Genomic DNA, 18,856 nt, shown 5'->3' with positions numbered 1-18,856 from the left:
TCATCTCTCTCTCTTAAAAAAGAAAGAAAGAAAGAAAGAAATAGAGCTATTTTTTACCTTATATACTGTTCACTCTTATAAAATGTGCCATTACACAAATGAACTCTGATTAGACTCTATAATAAATTACAAATAGGCAAGTCTTAAAAGTTTAAATATTGAAGTCTAACACGCACAAGAAAAATGAGCCTTTACAAAAGATAACTGTCTGTTTTCAGGCACTAAACCTCACAATAAAGTTCACTGAACCACTCTCCAAAAGAGTAGACAGACATTTTTTAAACCACATAAACTCAGTCACACAAACATAAAATAAGCATTGACACTATTCAGTGACTACTGCATCATACTCAGATTAAGTATTTCTGGGGAAAAAAAATTGAAAGATGTTGGGGGACAACTTATTGTTATTGTTGTTTTGCTTAGTTTTTAATATTACATTTAACTGACAAAAATATAAATAAATAACCATAATGCCTCCCCCTCAAGACAAAACTGAATAAAATAATATTTCATATTTATTTTCCAAATGTTATTTTCAGGAAATCAGGAAACCAGTTCAATCTATTTCAGTCAAATCAAAAGGCTATTTCTTCCTGAAAAAGTAACAGAAATACATCTGTCAATAAGCAGCTCTTTGCCAAGCAAATGACCAGTTTTGGACCTGAACCTACTTTCTTCCTTGTGTGGAAATATTTTCTCAATTTGAATGTTTTGCGCCAACTCATTCAAACTATTCATGAAGAAATAGGGTGGGAAGATGCAAAAGGAACAAACACCCTCTTACTATGCAGCCATTATTTACATGTAAGTATTCCACATGCAATGACATCCAAAAGATCAAAGCATAAAACGAAAAAGCACAGATGATTACCTGATACTCATTTGGCCAAAAGGTGCTCACTGCTAGCTCAGCCCGAAGCCACTCTCTTCCAGTGAATCCAGTCACGTTCCAAATTGGATTAGCAAGAGGTCCTTTATTCACCCTCACTAATATGTTCAGAGTGCCAGGATTCAGCCCCTTCTGGCTGTACAACAGGTAGCTGAAATCAATGCAGTGAGTGTCATTCTCCTTCATGGTGGGCAGCTGCAGCCTGGCTTTTTCTCCAGGGTCATGATCTGAAGAGTCCACTATCATATAGGAACCTGAAATGACATTACAGATAACAAAGTGAAACAGACCTATAAGCCAAGGGGAATATATAACAATGAAAGGATGCTAAACTATTCTGAATATTAAATTCAACATCAAATGACCAGGTCTCCAGAACAGAGTCATACAAAGGCATTGATCAAGTAAGTAGACCATTGCATTGTTATTAAATAACATTATTCAAAGTATGCAGCTGCATTAACTCATTTAGTTTCCATAGCATCATGTTAGTATCCTTATTTTACAAATGAGGAAATTGAGACACTATGGAAGACACAGACTAGACCAGGTAGAGCCTGGTTCAAATCCAGATCTTACTAAAAAAATTATCTCGTCTAATTAAGCAGAAGTTATTTTAACATTTAATAAATATTGACCTAATTGACCCAGAGGGTACACCTTTTTTTTGCCCTACCCAGGATTATTGCAGGGAGATAGGCTAAGAGTGATAGCAATGGAATCATTTCTCATTTCTAATTCAAAGATCATTGTTTACCCATATTATGTGACCTTTTGCAATGAAGTAACCATTTGAATCTCAGTTCATGGAACAAGGATACTTTGTAGAATTGCTGTGAGCACTGATGTTAATTTTTTTTTAGACAAGAATAGGGCTGGGCTGGGGTTGTGGCTCAGTGGTAGAGTGCTTGCCTAGTATGTGTGAAGCACTGGGTTCAATTATGAGCATCACATATAAATAAACAAAGATCCATTGATACCTAAAAAAAAAGAAAAGAGGGAAAAAAAGGGCATATAGTAAAGAGACTCATCACCACTGCTATTGGCCTCAGTTCTGTAATATCCCTATGTTATTCTGGGGCTGCAAGAAATCAAGTTTGAATCACTCATCTACTCCATTCAGTTGAATGAAATTGAATTGAATTCCACTCAATTGGCTATCTAGCATGGGGAGGCATGAAGTGTAAAGAGTGCCACCTCAGAGAACACACAAAGATGTTCCACTGTTGGCAGAAGTCATATGATGACTGAGAACAAAAATGGGATTTTAACACTAGGCTGCCACGTTAGCCCAAGAACCACTGCAGGAAAACAACCAGTTGTTCTCATGTCATGGTGGATTTTAACAAAGACACGCATCACAAAGCATAAATATACCTGTTTATCATACGTCAGGTAGAACACAATTTTTATTATAAAATGTTTCCCGTAGCATATGATTTTAAGCATAATTAGGTGTGGTGTTACAGAACCCAGGTTTGCAAGTGTTACCACTGACCCTCTCCTCCTAACATGTACAATTAATCAATACTCTGTATTACCCCAAGAAAATGTAGTAAGTTTTGCCCAAGGTACATTAAAAGACTGCCAATCTACATAACTGATTAACCCCTAATAACAGATTCAAATCATGGCAGAGAAGAATTCCCATTGAGTGGTACTCAATGGTTCAGAGCTTTTTTGAAGATTGTATGTAACACTTTACTATAGTCCCAAGCATGAAATGCACATACTACAATAATAGTAACTGATTTTATTATTATTTACTTCAATTCCCCAGGTCTCATCTTCTCTTGTAAGCTAGAACTTCTTTCTTTGTCTCCTTGATTTTCACAGATGGTACATTAATAGAATAAATGGTCCATATAAATTTTTGGAGAAGAATGTATATTTTTAAACAGGATATCCTGGATCTTAACCCAACTGGTTATATTCATATTCTAAAGTCAACAGCTAAACCAGGTGCAGTGGTGCATACCTATAATCCAAGGAGGATCACAAGTTCATGGGTACCCTTAGCAATTTATAGAAACCCTAAGCAACTTAGTGAAACCCTATCACCAAAAAAAAAAAAAAAATTAAAAGGCTGGGGATACAGCTCATCAATATAGTGCACCTTTAACCCTTAGTACCCCCAAAAAATTAATTAAAAATTTAAAAATGTAAAGTCAGTAGCTGAGTTAATAAGATGTCATTGGGATTGACCTTTGCACAGTAGACTAATAACTGCTCTCAAATAAGACAATACCTGAGATCTTAGATAAATACTTTGGGGTATTGGGCCACAGCTCTTCACAAAACCATGTCTTTTTTCTCCACTGCTATAACAATTTGTTCAGTAACATATTATGGCAGCAATACATTTATATTATTTTTACAAATTTGTAATTATGTCTCTGATTACCAGTCTTAAAGTAGTGATCTCTAAATGTTTTACTGGAGAAGGGAGACCATTAGAGAAGAATAAGGAGATAAAGGGAGGGAAAGTAGAGGAAAAGGAGGGTCTGGGAAATGAAATTCCATAATTTATGTTATAGACATGTATGAAAATGTCACAATGAATCCCCCCTGCTATGTATAAAACAATACATGATTTATTGATTCCCTAATACTTACTTTCTTCTATAATAAAATAAATTTTGGAGTAAAATATGCTTTGTGTCACATTTTATTTATGCATTATGATATTTACCATAAAAACCATTTAGCAATTTTAAGCCAATAGCACTTTTAAGCTACAATAATTTTATTATTAAAGAAATGGGGAAAACAAACTATATTAATTGGTATGCTGTACCAAGTTGATCATTAAAAAGATACAAAATTAAAGCATACCCAAACTATTTCAGAATTTCAAGGCCATTCATGACAGGTTAACTAAAAAAAAAAAAAAAAAAAAAAAAACCAACAGTGCCAATAACTCATTCCTATAGAACGTGTCTGCTATAGGGTCTTATTTCAATGCTGACTGATATTGCTGTGGAATATAATGCATTTATTATTGCACAGTTTTGGAAAGGAAGAAGCACTAGCACCACAAAGCCATCTCGGCCCTTCTGTCTAGTGACTTAATACAGTGGTACTTGGCACAGCTGTCTCCATGGAGGTAGCTGCCTGTTTGACTGGAGATTACTCTCTGTCATCAAAAACATCAAGAACTCTGTTGTTATTATCAACTTCTTTTTTTTCTGTAGTCTCCCAGAATAACTGACCCTCAAACCTTATGGTCTGGAAATCCTACAATATGCACTTCTCCATTTTTTATGTTATCACTTAAGCTTATTTACTATTGTTCTGGTATCAGATAACTAATCTCTCAAATTTCTAATTAGAGTTCAGTAGTATTTAGTTGTGATTTGGCTATTCCAAAGGTTAATAATGAAACATCTGTGTTCACTCGAGATAATTTACTTAACATAATGACTTTAATGTGGCCTTACCAACATTCCTGACAGTCTTCAGCAATGAGTTTTCAAATATATCATTCAGGATACTGGAGAAAAACACACATGCTTTTTTTTTTTTTTTTTTTTTTTTTTTTTTTTTAAGTCGAACTTTCTGAAAAGCATTTTGGCAATGAGAACCAAAAGCCTTGCACAAGGCCCTGGGTTTAATCCCCAGAACCCAAAGAAAACCAAAAAGGGGGTGCAGGGGGAAACCTTAAAGAAATGCATTCTCTCTGATCTGGCAATGCCAAGTGTACAAATGTGCACTAAATAAATAATCATGCACAGTGCACAAAGATATGGCTAAAAAAGATGTTCATCTCAACATTACACTGTTTAAAATGGCAAAAGGTGGGGGGGGGTCTGAAATTAATAATAGGTAGTTTGCAAAACTTTTGTTAATAAGTTTGACGAATAAATATGAATTCATTTAGAATGCTGTTATTAAAAACATTTCAGAGAAGATATTTAAAATATAATTATGTAAGTTAAAAAATATTATAATCATTTATAAAATATATCTATCTTAAATATATTTTATAAATGTGTATGTATTCCCAGACCCCCCACACACACAAAAAAAAAACCATGCACATGTGATTGGAATAAAGAATATGTAACAAAATGTTAATTGTGTATTATGAGGGGGACACTAATTATTTTTGTTATTTTTCCTTATTTACTTGTTCTGAATGATTTATGATGACTATGCATTAGATTTGTACTTTTATATTTTAAAAGAGATTAAAAGAATATTGTATTATATCAGAAAGATCAAATGAAACTTGAGAAGTAAATAAGCTGGTGTTTTGGCCTTTTAAAAATAAATTTTCTTTACATCCTACAGATTAACAGCATCATGGTATTAAAATAGGCATACAGAGAATACAAAAATTGGTTCTCATTTCAATGTATGGAAAGACAGAGACAGAAAGTAATTACATTCAATGGCAACTTTGACTGCAAAGGATGGCCAAAGAAACAAGTCTCACATTCCTAAACATCCTACTCTCATCTACAGATGCAGAAGTATTGCCCTCTGAATTTATTCTGTTAATAAGTTTCTTATCTTTAAGCAAAGCTTCTACGAATAACATCTACTTGTGAAATATAATTAAGAGCTGAGAAAAAAGTGAAAAATAAATAGGTTTGTATACTTCATTCTTAAAACTCCTTTCTACCTGTGTTTATACTTTTACTAGGTTAAAATACTCATTTTAAGTACTGGGAATTGAATCCTTACCTCAGGTGTACTAGACAAGCTCTCTACTACTAAGCTATATCTCTTTTTATTTAGAGACACAGTCCAGCTAAATTCTCCCAGCTGGCCTTGACATTTTGACCTCCTGCTTCAGCCACCAGAGTATCTAGGATTTCAGGGGAGTGCCACCATGCCTGGCTAACATAATATTTTCCTTAAGATATTTTTATTCACATCCATTAAGGATGCCTTACAAACTAGAGAGAAACTTCTACTTCTCTGCTTAGCATTCACTCTGCATAATCCTCTTCAAAGGTACTTTGGTTATTTACATTTCACTTCTCTTCACAGACCACCTTCTCTAATCTCAACCCTCACTATTTTCTCCACATTCCAGGCCAGTTTTCTTTTTTGTAACTGACCTGCAGTTTCTGAATTTCTGATTACATATTTCTTAATTATATACCTCTTTTACACAAACTTTAAGTAACTTATATGGCGATCATTTATAAGAGAGCATCCTCCCTCAGAAAGATAGCCATGTTCTCTTAGCAACCACCTGATATACTCAGAGATCAATCAGAAGAGAGAAGACACACAGTAAATTTAACAGTGAACATTTAATATAAAGAGTTAATAGCTAAAAGAGAACAAACATGTTTAAATTTAAGAGATCTACTCTGCTTGGTTACACATGAGAAAATATGTAGGTCCTCAGTTAGTTGTTCCTTTGGACATATTCATTCCTTTTTGGACCACATAGTACCATCAAACGAAAGAATGTGTCAATCGAACATTTTTAAAGGTTAAAGGGTTAGAAATTTCCTTAACCCTCACAACCTTTCTTAACCCTTCCCTCCACCACTCTGCCCTTTGTCCCACTGAGTCAAATTTTTCCTGAGCTCTTTCCTTTGGCTCCTCTCTAACTCTGCCTTTTGTGCTCTTTCTGTAAATTTAGAATACTCTTCCCTAGAAACACACAAACCAAAAATTTAAGGAACTCACAGATCTAAGTTTAAGAATGCCTGCTGTAAGATTTCTCCAATATCTGTGAACCCAGCACTCTACTATGGCTATCCAACCTGCACAGCTTTTATGTTAGGTGGAACTGAAATGTTTTGAAAAGTAGTTGCTAAAATGAAAAGCAACTTGAGAGAGTATAATCAGAGTGGTATTACCCCACAATGCAAGGCAGTCTTTGTCCTGTAGCCAATTTTGTAATCATCACTTGCCTTTTCAAAGGAACTGAGATTGCAATGAAAAAGGAAAGGTAAGGGGAAGGTAGCACAGCCTACAGTCCCTGGGAAATGCCTGGAGACAAAATTTCATACAAAGATTACAACCCATTGTCTGGGTAGGTTTCAGCCCTATTAATAATGGGGGCCAAGGCTGAAAAGGTTAGTAAAGAGTAAGTGTACAAGGCTTCCACATTTTCCATATAAATCAATATTCTATTCGTAAAGTCAAAACATTCTACTCAGTAGTCATATTATATCTGAAAGCACCAAAATTCTACTTTCACATACTAGAAGAACAACTAGGCCTTAATTTTGATTCAAAACTAATAACAATTATTAACCACTCAAGTGTTACCATAGTAATAATGGAAACTATGCCCAAATAAATAAATGGGAAGCAATGACCAATCAGAGAAGAACACAGGCTGACTACAGTTCATAACTGAGTTCTCAGGTTCAAGGGTGACCAGGTCACAGGAGTGGCTCAACTAGCAACCAAGGAAGTGTCTTCATTCATTAAACTCTAAGAACCATTGCTGTTGCTGATCATAATATGTAAAATATCCACAGGTTGGGAATAACATATGCTCCACTGTTATTCAAATGGAACACATTTCTGTCTATAAAGAGGTTAAGAATTCAGGCTCTGATTGAGGAGAGACTTGAAGTAAGAGCCAGGCTCCTTCACTTACCACCTACACTAGGAGACAACCTCTCTTCTCTATCATTTCACTGATGAAAATCTGGAGGCTCAGAAATGATAAGTGTCTTGGATATAATAAAAGTACCGTTTGAGTGGATTGTTGTAGGGATTACAGAAGTAGGAACTTTCAAAGTAAAAACATGTTTTGTTTTGCTTTGTTACTTTTTCACTTACAAAATATTACCTAAACCAAGAATCTTTTTGTTTGTTTGGATTAATAGTCCCATGTCAGAGGGCACAAAACAATCAAAAGAAAGGAAAAGCAAAAGAGACGGAAAGCAAAAAAGGTGAGAAAAAAAATCAAAGATTGAGTAGAAACAAATTAAAAGAGCCCAACCCGGAGGAGAAAATGAGATAAAACTGTCCTTACACTCTAAAGTGTGAGGTCTAGGAAGATACAAGGAAAGAGGGAAGACCTGAGTGGTGGACAAAGTGGGACTATGTTCATGTTCTATCACTTCTACAAGCTTCATCAATTACTCAAACAGAATAAAAGAAACTGAGGTTCCAGGAAACACAGAAGCAAAAGAGAATAGTACAGTAACATCACCTCCAATGTTGCGATCACTCCATTTGGCAACAAGATAATTATTCTCCTATTAAGTCAAGATTTTGATATAAATTTTAAAAGAAGACTGCGGGTTCCTTTAAAATCTTATGTCTCTGTTAATTTAAGGCAGCTCTTTTGGAATTAGTATTTCCTAATACTTAAAGTATAATGGTGAATCATATCACTGTTCTCTGGGATAAATTATTCTACTTCCTATGCCACCAAGCCAGTTAATACTTAAAAAAGGAAAAAAAATACATGGAAAAAAATGGCCTCAGCATACCTTGTCAATTATGAAATGCCAGAAGGGCCAGTGGTGAGGAAATGAATAGCAAACGAATACTTCTGTGGTTGTCAGCAAACAATTAATTCAACTTCCTCTCAGCAAGCACAATCACCCAAGGATATTCCTCCAACAAAACATTCCTTTTAAGCATAACCAGAAAAGCTGCATGATCAAGTGACCTCCATTCCAACTGTGCTTTTTTTGCCCAGGGAGCAAGTAAGGGTTGTATGTTAATGTTTTCATAAATGCTAACTTAAGACTCAATGGGTGAACACAAACACTGAGAAATTGTAGACTTTCAGTTCCCACACTAACTTTTTAAGGCTTTCCTCTAGGGTGTACTGTAGAAACTAAAATAGAAAAGGGATTCAGCCAAAACAAGTAGCAGTTGGATCTTGGACCAACAATCAAGCACAGGTGTCTCTGCACCCACTTTTCCCAAGGACATATCTCTTTTATGAAAGAGAAGGGAGAACTTTGAATAATTTTTTTATAAAAAAAAATTGACTTCATATCTTTAGTCTACAGTTGAGATATGTTTTCAGGATTCATTAGTAATTATAACCTAAATGGAAAATTGAGTCAAAGAAATAGGATCAAATTTACCTCTCTTGAGAAGATCTACAAGTAAGGCTATGACTCTGACATTTTCTCCTTCTAAACAGCAATATTATCAAGTGTCTCTAAGAACTGGTTGGGTAACTTTAAAAAGAAGAATTGCTTTGAACCCAATCCTACAAGTAGTGAATGAACTTGATAATCACCACAAATTGATAGTGGGTAGTCTACTTAATGGCAACATATGTTCACCAGAAACAAATAACACAATCCTGTTGGCTACAGCAATTAACAGAATACCTGGGCACAGTAAGAATTAGACATATGACACCTGGAATCCCCACAAACCTGGAATATATCAACCTTTTAATGCTCGTTTACCACCAACCACCAGGAAGAACTCCTAGGTTCCAGTTCATAATGATACAACATGCATTTTTGCCTTAATTCACCAATCCTGTTTTTGCTTGAAAGTTTTGTATTATCATTTTCTCTCCTGGGAGTTTTCATCTTTCTCTATGTGTACTTATGTTCAATTATACACTTTTTAAAGTTACAAATGTTACATTATTTATCTTTTATTATCCAAACTCAGTAGTGAACTTCTTAAGGGTTATTACTTCCCATTAGGCTTTCTGCATGGTGATTTACACATGGAAGACACTCCAGCAATGGAGTTGATAAGGCACCTTAAATCAGTCCAATATCTTATTGAATTCATCCAGACTTCCATTGCAAAAGTTGCTAACTATCTGAAATGCTAAATACAGAAGGATATCCAAAAAATCTGAGGTTTAAGTGGTAAAATCACTTGCTCAGGATTCAATCCAAATCTAGCACTAAAACAATTTTCTTTAGCAGCTACATTGTGTTGCCTATCAAAGAAAAGAAGTTTAATTAATGTTTTTAAATTGCATTGAAAGTGCTCTAACAAATGTCATTTTGGTCCTTTTCTTTCATGAGGCTTCTTCCACAAGCTTAATACATCACACAGGTAATCAAAGCAAAAAGAAATGTAGATCAAAATAATACTGTGGTAACCTGTATAAAGGCAGGTTGGCTATAAAGTCATATTAGGAGACACGTGATCTTATCGGGTAAACCTGAAGAGCTCTCCGAGAAAGTGATGCTTGGGTTATGATCTGAAGAATCAAAGACAGTTATTAAAGAAAACAAGAAAGAGAACTTCTGGCAGAAGAAACTACTTTTGCAAAGGATCTGGGACAGGGCCAGGTATAATGGATACAGAGACTGTAAATCTGGCTGACCAGAAGAAAATCCGGAAATTGAGGATGGAGATTTAGAAAGTACACAGACCTCTTTCCCCACATCCTCACCAACACTTATTATTTTTTGTCTTCATAATAGCTGCCATTCTGACTGGAGTGAGATGAAATCTTAGAGTAGTTCTGATTTGCATTTCTCTAATTGCTAGAAATGATAAGCATTTTTTCATATATTTGTTGATTTATTGTATATCATCTTCTGAGTGTCTGTTCAGGTCCTTGGCCCATTTATTGATTGGGTTACTGGTAGGACTGAAAATTGGTGCAGCCGATATCGAAAGCAGTATGGAGATTTCTTGGAAAATTGGGAATGGAACCATTTGACCTAGCTGTACCTCTCCTTGATCTATACCCAAAGGACTTGAAAACAGCATACTACAGTGACACAGCCACTTCAATGTTTATAGCAGCACAATTCACAATAGCTAAATTGTGTGGAACAAACCTAGATGCCCTTCAATAGATGAATGGATTAAAAAATGTGGCATAAATACACAATGGAATATTACTCAGCAATAAAAGAGAATAAAATCATGACATTTGCAGGTAAATGGATGGAGTTAGAAAAGGTAATGCTAAGTGAAGTTAGCCAATCCAAAAAAAAAAAAAAAATGCCGAATGTTTTCTTTGATATAAGGAGGCTGATTCATAGTGGGGTAGGGAGGGGGAGTGTGGGAGGAATAGACAAACTCTAGATATGGCAGAGGAGTTGGAAGGGAAGGGAGGGGTATGGGGTTAGAAATGATGGTGGGATGTGATGGACATTATTATCTAAAGTACCTGTATGAAGACACGAATTGGTGTGAATATACATTGTATACAACCAGAGATACGAAAAATTGTGCTCTATATGTGTAATAAGAATTGTAATGCATTCCACTGTCATATATAAATAAAAAATTTAATAACCCCTCCCAAAAAAAAAGAATGTGCACAGACCAAGGGAGCTTTATCAGTAAGGGTGAGTAATTTTGTCTTTACCCTAAATTTTATAGGAAGGCACAGGAAAGATTTATACTGGAGGAGATGGAAGTTGACATTTACATTTTAGAGAATGACTCTGGCTACGATGTGGAGAACAGAAGTGATATGGGGAGAAGAGCAAAATGGGTAAGGGAAACCAGATAGAAAATAGCAGTAGCACATAGGTAGGGAAAAATTACATTTAGTTATGGGAGTAGATGGTGGAGATGATGATGCAGCCATCAAAGACCTATACAGGAGGTAAAAACAGAAAAATTGGTGATGTATGAGATATATAAGTGTAGAAACAAGTATACAGAATGTACAACTGTATTTCTGGCTCATATATCCAAATATATATTGTTGTCATTTTTTGCATCATGTATACTGGATGCAGGACAAGTCTAGGTGAAAGGTCAGGTCAGTTCAAGTTCTTTAAAGTAAAGAGCAGAATCCACTGGGGTTTTTTTTGTTTGTTTTGTTTTGTTTTGTTTTTTTCCAGAGATGAAACCTAATTAAAAGATATTAAAAAGAGCAAATGATCAAATACACTTCAATACTCCTCCAATGGAGACCAACTGCTGGTTGTAGACAAGCCCAGGTTGGGTCCTACACTTTGCTGCTTCTACAGATGAAATATCATAAGCTTCATCATCTGATGATCACAATGAAAAACTGTTTGAATCAATGCCATCATAATGTTTAGTATTTTTCTTTAATATTGATTTCTAGCCTCTTCATTTATCAATAAATTCAATAGTGTATCCCAAAGTGAAAAAAAAATAAATCTACTTAATGAAAATTCTTCTCTGGGTGTTCAGATGTACCCATCTAGGCCTCCATTCCTACAGCAGAAATTCCTTATGATGCCTCTTATCACTATTCATTAGCTTTCTAATCAAATTCTTGTAAGTGGTCTGAATGGTGGAGATTTGATGGTTTGTGGGTATCCTACCTTGAAGAAGGGCTGAAAAATTGAGATTTTTAATTCCTTATTAAGTCATAAGAATTCATACAGCAAGAAATTTACCAAATAAAGAAAAGACCACCAAAAAGAATAACAAATACTATCTAAGGAAAGAGGTGAATTAATTTTGCTGAGACACGCAAGAGAAGATATCAAGTAAAGGTACATGTATGAATCTTTCTCAAAGGAAAGATCTTCACTATAAACATTTGTGAATCATCCACATGTGTATTTTATACACATAAATCCTAGAGAGTAATCATGTTTTTTTATTTTTAAATTTTTTCAGAAGAATCTTTTAAACTTAATGCTGGACTATATATTTCTATGGAACACGGAATATAGCAATCTGATTCCAAACTTTTTTGCAACTTCAAATGACAGAACTGCTACAGAGAACAAAGAAATGAAATTTATTTTTAACCTCTAACTTACACAACTACCTTTTATAACTAAGAATTTTCTTACCACTTTTTAACAAAATGTTACTCCTGATTAACAATTTGAGTAACTTCCAAGACCCCACAACAGGTTCTGTATGCAGCTGGATAAAAACCATTTAATCTTGTCCTCATAAGCACGCAAAACAAGTTTGGCCATGAAAAACACATTCACCTCTTGACCCTCAGGAAACACATCTTGAATCTAAACACCCATCTTCTGATTTATTTCTTTCAAATACAAAACCAAAATTCCCTGTTGAGCGTGTTGTGCATTTATCCTGATCAGCATTCAATTTAAAGACAATGTGTTCTGGGGAAGAAAAAAATTGACAAGACATTACAACAGACATTTGTATCTGGAGAGACAAAATTGGAACTAATTGTGATTGAAATACAATTGTGATTATTCTCTCCATGGTAGTTTTGGCTTAAAATTGCTTCCCAGAACACAGAAAAGCACGAAAATATCCTACTATACCTAAGAAATGAAAACAAGTATATAAATGAGAATCTAACAAAGAACTTCATGGTGATAAATTGCTTCAGACAAACTTCCTGCTGGGCTTCCAGGAAGGTCTGGAGTCCAAGAACTTCGTTAGATTTAGAAAGGGTCTCCTGAGGAGTACTGGGCATGCCACAGGAATGGGTAAAAACGGCCCCAGGAATAAGTCAGGTGTGATAGAATGAGGGTAAAGCATTATTCATAGTTCTAGTAGCCCAGGATAAATATTAGGATTAAAATCAAAAGATCAAGATTACTACTATCATTGACCTCCAAAACAGAACCTGAAAAGAGTGGTAGAAATGCAAGTCTTCAAGGAGCAGAGCAAAAAGGAAGATGCAGGAGACTGCAAAACCTAATTGTTTAACAAACTTAATAGATTTGTTTAGATGACCTTCAAGAAGGATCGATTTGTCCAGTAGCTAGAACTGCCTCCTAAAATAAGTCATTTTGTCTCAGTACAAACTACTTCTTGACTCTCTATCAAATTTGTAAAATTGGCTAAGAGTTCATTGGTCCAAACTATCAGAGGCAACCCGTATGGCTGCTAAGATAAACATGGCAACCAGAGAGGTTTCAAGACTTCTTCTGGTGATGAGCATTTCTGTCAGACACCAGTCCCAGGACATTAATTTTGATATGGAATCCCCCTCATTCTAGCAGACCTGACAACTAGTAAGCACTAATACTTTTACCTTTAAAACCTCCAAATGTGCAAGAAAGCATGTTCTGTTAATTCCTTGTGGGCCTGAACAATTTAAGAGTACTCCTGATTCAGTGTTTCTCAAATGTGAGTAAACTACCCATCTTTGAAAAAGAAAACTTTCTCAATGACTTCAGCATTTTCTTAAACTCTGCACAGATAAATACCCCGAGTTTTAACTTGTTTTTCTGAACATTTCTTGAAAAGATTCAGAGCCCCTCCCCTAAAAATGAGTGAGGAGCCATCACTATTTTGCATGGTTTCTCTTTGCCTGAAGCTTTAGAACTTGATGCTGGAAAGGATTTGTAAAGTAAAAACTAAATGACTGTGTTTCCTTTTCAATTTGTTTACAAAGAAACTGAGCATCTAATTTGAAGGTCAACTGGAACAGTAATATAAGACTTATTAGCTGGAAAATTCAGGTTTATTTGCCATAAACTTTATTTTATAATCACATTTGCATTCATACAGCTCAGGTGTCTTTTGTTCCCCTTGTTTATAACTCATTATTATTTATGTAATTATTTCAGAAGAGGTCACCTTAAAACTATTTGTGAAACAATGAAATGTACACAAATATACAAAAACCAAGTAACAAATTATTAGTACTATGAAGATGGCTTCTACTTGGGACTAAGCCCTAATTTTCCAAGAATGCATATCCTACTTCTCTCAAAGCCTAAAAGCAAATTCAAATAAAATTTTCAGTGGAGATGGTCAACTGTGATTGTCTGCTAAACCATAACCATGAAGTAACACCATCCTCAGGTTATTTATCTTCATACTGAAACTGAATATAATTAAGTCAAAAAAGCAAATACCCCCCTGCCCAACATCACTTTGTGTTCTTTGAGTGCCTATATATTAGGACTTGAGCAGATAATCATAAATTGTATCAAGATATATTATAAATTATAAGTTGATCCCCACATTTAGAATAAAGTAAAAAAAAAAAAAAAAAAAAAAAAAAAAAAACAGAATTGTGAATGAAATTGAAATGGTAGAGCCAAAGGAAAAAAAGTGTTATATGTTCAAAGCAAACTTCTAAAAACCTTCTTAAAAAAACAAAATGAAACAAAAACAAAAGATTCCTTCTAGCAACTTTTCAATAAAAACTTATAAATAAAATTATCTTTCTTATTCTGAAAAGGCAATGGTACAAAATCTTACATCAACTACAGATTTCACTGGCGAAAATTCACAAATATTCTTTTTTAAATCAGTAGTAAGCAAAGGATGTCCCTATCTGTCTATTTCATTCTGTTTTAGACATCTGGGATAGTGCAATAAGAAAGATCATATGAATGTCTATATAAAAACAAAATACAATCAATAAGAGTAACGCAAGGTTTCTAGCACTTACAGACTAAAAATAAAAGTTAAATTAAGAAAACAGAAGCCAACTTGATAAAATGGCAATTCACGTAGGTTAACTATATAGTACAGTAAAGTACTATTAACAATCTCCCTTAGGATAAAGAATTTTAAATAGAAATTCAGTTGGTTACTATTTTACTCAAAAACATTTTATAAATTGTGTGAAAGCAGTCATGCTTTCATTTTTATCTGCTTAAGAAAATATACAAAGGCAAAGTTCTTATTTGTCCCAAGTACTGTAGAAATAAACAGGAGAGACTGTAAGCTAAGAAACATCTGCAGTTTTTTTCTATTTTTCTCAGCATGTAACTTAGAGAAACTCTGAAGTCAGATTAACCTTAGTTCCAATCCTGGTCCCATCACTTAAAAGTTAAGTGATTTTCATAAGTCAATTCTTTTTTATATAGAGTTGGAATCTATTTATACAAAAAGAGAGAATACGACCTGCCAGTTAGGGATGTGGAGAGGCATACATGGACTAGGTTATCCCTTCAGATGTTTCAAGTACTGCATACAAAATACAATGAAAACAGATAAATTTTTCGTGTTTCGGTTTCTAAGGTCTCAAAAATACTGCCTCTCTTCTCACCCAAAGGAAGCTCAACTCCTCCATTCTAAAGTGAACCAAGAGCACCTGACCAACCGTGCCAAGGTAAATGTGTTTCTTATGCCATTATCTGCATCCACTAATATTGCTCCCTCTCAGAAACTCTCCCATCCCCAGAAACAATGAAATGGCATCTTTCAAAGGCCAGCTCAAATCATGTCGAGATCCTTATGCTGAATTCAATTAACTATTAGAAATCTTCATTCCCCAAAATAGTGTAAAATATATGCAGTCAGATTCAATAAAATGAAGCTGTGACTACCAGTCCTTCATCCATTTTATCTAATCACCCCTTATTACCAAGGAGATCTTTATGTGTACTATTAATCTTTTGTTATGCCTCTGGGGACAGGAGAAAAAAAAAGAAGGGAAATGTTTTTAAATCAATCTGGAAAGGCAAAACTGTGTTGTTTTATTTAATAAAGAGTAAAAGTTACCCAGGGAAACAGGAAAAAAAATTGAAAGTAGGTCTCAAAATCTAAGTCAAGTAATTTTTATTTTTTATTTTCTTTTCTTTGCCAATACACAAAATTGGAGCAACTACTATAGGATGTAAAAGTTTGAGAGTCAGATAAAGCGGGATTTCTAGAAAGTTTCCCTACTTGTAATAATATGATCCTATACAGAGATGGATACACAGATACATAAAAACACATATATTTGAATCTTCAGTAAATACATGCTATTTTTAATATTTAAGTTTTGAATATATGCTTCCTATATATGTGTCCTGTTAGAATGACACCAAAGAGAATTCAGCCTTTAAGTATGAGCAAGAAAGATGTAATTTTGTTTCCATCACATACATGATACATTCAACTCTGAGACTGGCACTGAGTAAGCATTGAATAAATAATAGCTGTTCTCATCCTGCTATCTATTGTTTAATTATTCCGGGTGTGTTTGCTGTCTCTCCACAAGACAAGTCATTTTGCTGATGGCAAAACCCTATACTACTTCAAACTACAGTGTCTAACATTGTACTGAAGAAGGGGTCAGGAATCAATAAGTATCAGCTAATTGAATCACTGACATTTGAGAAAATCCCAACATCTGAGACACAAATAATTAAGTTATGATGTGAAGCTCAGCTTCAGGAGAAGCAGGAATGTTTTCCAATTTACTTCTCTTCCAACACTGTTCAGGATTCCTCTGTAGTACATAATTCAGACTCCAGAGATAATACTGTGTGCTAATCACCATGCATGGAGATATACTGCATATATTTCTATCCCTCCTCCCTGATGTGTCTTGTACCATGAAGCTGTTTAAAACATTCTTGCCTGATATACAAGAGGTTCTGAGATAATCAACTTAAATGTATAAGCCTTATTTCTATTAGAATTAAATATATCTAATCATCAAAATGGAAATAATTTTCTCTAACTATAAAAGAAAGCAGTAGGTATTTTTTAAATACTGTATCTATATTTCAAGTTATATTTTAAAAGTATATGGATTTCACACAGTAAAGGTTTAATTTTAACTTGCAAAAAAAAAAAAGAATCTATTACCTTGGCATATTATCTACTGTTTGAAAAATTTTCCAATGAATAACAAACAGAACTGGCATCTTCTCCGTTATGCTCTGAATGTGGCCACAATCTCACAGGATTCTGGGGTCTTTAGGCATCAGGGAGATCATTTGATTTTGCCATGTATACATTTTATAGTTTAAAAATCATAAAAAAGATTGAATTTAAGTGATATATGGCAAATATCTTAAACATTCAAGGAAACAAGAAAAAAAGAAAGATGAAAATTGAGAAGCAGGCTTTTATTTTTGTTTGAGCATAATCATGTCATTTTAAAGTTTAAATTTTTAGCCAACTTTTTATACTTCCTATAGTACAACAAAACATTCACAAATTTCCTGATTATGACTAACAGATATTGGAAGGGAAGTTCCAATTTGAAACATTTTATAAATTATATGAAATGAAATTGCTTTTTCTTTTCAATTGCCTGAAATATTAATGCAGTTCAGGCTTCTCTGTAAATAGGCAGACCTTAGAGAAAGACAAAACACTTACAAAGTTTATCATTGTTCCCTATGATGCAATTGAAGTAAGGACAACAAAGTCTAATTGCTGGTACCACCCTTACCAAGTCTATGAGCTTCAACAAATTATTTCCCTTTATGAAGCACAGGTACTTCATCTGTCAAACAGGGATGAGATAGCCAGCCTCAAAGGATTGCCATGAGAAATATATTAGAAAACACCAGCACAGCCCTTAGCTTGAGATCTGACACACAGTAAATGCACAACTAATAAAAATCCCATGCTTGCTCTCATTTAAAATTAGTTTGACTGTGTGCATCAAACTAATTTTAAATGATAAAACTGACCTTCAAACACAAATACAGTAAATGAGGTTCCTAACAAGGCTACCTCACTAGAAACAGTACTAACATTTTAATCACTATTTTAATCTTTTATCTGTAATTGCATAAGGAATTGCAGCCATTGCTTAACAAGCTTGATGGAATAAGTGGGAGGAATGGGAAAGAAGTGAAAAGAGGGCCCTGTAAACCATGTGGCTCTCTGCTCCTCAGAGGCCTCTGGGTTTGCCTCCTTTAGACAATCACATCCTGTGAGACAGTCCACAAACCTCCTCTCTCCTCAAGGTGGTACAGACACATGTTGCTGTGCGGGCAGCTGAAAGAATTGACAAAATTCATTGCATAGTTGGCACTTACCATTTCTGGTTGATCTCTAACTTAATGAAACTAGACATAAATTTATAGTAAAAAAAATGATCAATATAATATGTTCAGATCTGTGTGCTTATCCATTTTTAAGGAGCAGAAAAGTGTACCCTATACCAGGGGACTTTCAGTTGCCATTTAATCTGTAAATTGATCTATGAGGAGGAGAGGGACCCTAGGGGCATACAAAGCAATCTTATTACTTTCCTCACATAATATACAGTTCTTGTTTTTTTTTTTTTAAAAAAGGGAAATTATCATTTCACCATTAAAAATTGACTTTTTGAACTATATTATTTGGAAATAAACTTATTAAGAAGTCTGAGTTTTACTAAGAACTTTTATTAATTTATAACATTTCACTTTCTACATTACTTTACAACTAAAATTTAAAAGTCCCAAACCAACATTAAAACATAATATT

The 18,856-nt window shown here is 34.3% G+C and overlaps 1 protein-coding gene across 5 annotated transcripts in view; it reads right to left on the bottom strand.

Moving 5' to 3' along the window:
* Ptprk (protein tyrosine phosphatase receptor type K) overlaps positions 1–18,856 on the bottom strand; it is a 526,982-nt gene that overhangs the window by 343,793 nt on the left and 164,333 nt on the right. For all 5 annotated transcript variants that reach the window (XM_076858271.2, XM_076858267.2, XM_076858268.2 and 2 more), the window contains exon 3: positions 875–1,146. In XM_076858271.2, the coding sequence (XP_076714386.2) occupies positions 875–1,146 (272 nt within the window). The remainder of the gene's footprint in view (positions 1–874; positions 1,147–18,856) is intronic.

Source organism: Callospermophilus lateralis, chromosome 6, assembly GCF_048772815.1.
Source record: "Callospermophilus lateralis isolate mCalLat2 chromosome 6, mCalLat2.hap1, whole genome shotgun sequence".
Taxonomy (NCBI): Eukaryota; Metazoa; Chordata; class Mammalia; order Rodentia; family Sciuridae; genus Callospermophilus; species Callospermophilus lateralis.
Note: the sequence above shows the minus strand (reverse complement) of the source record. Positions and strands in the feature narration are given on the sequence as shown.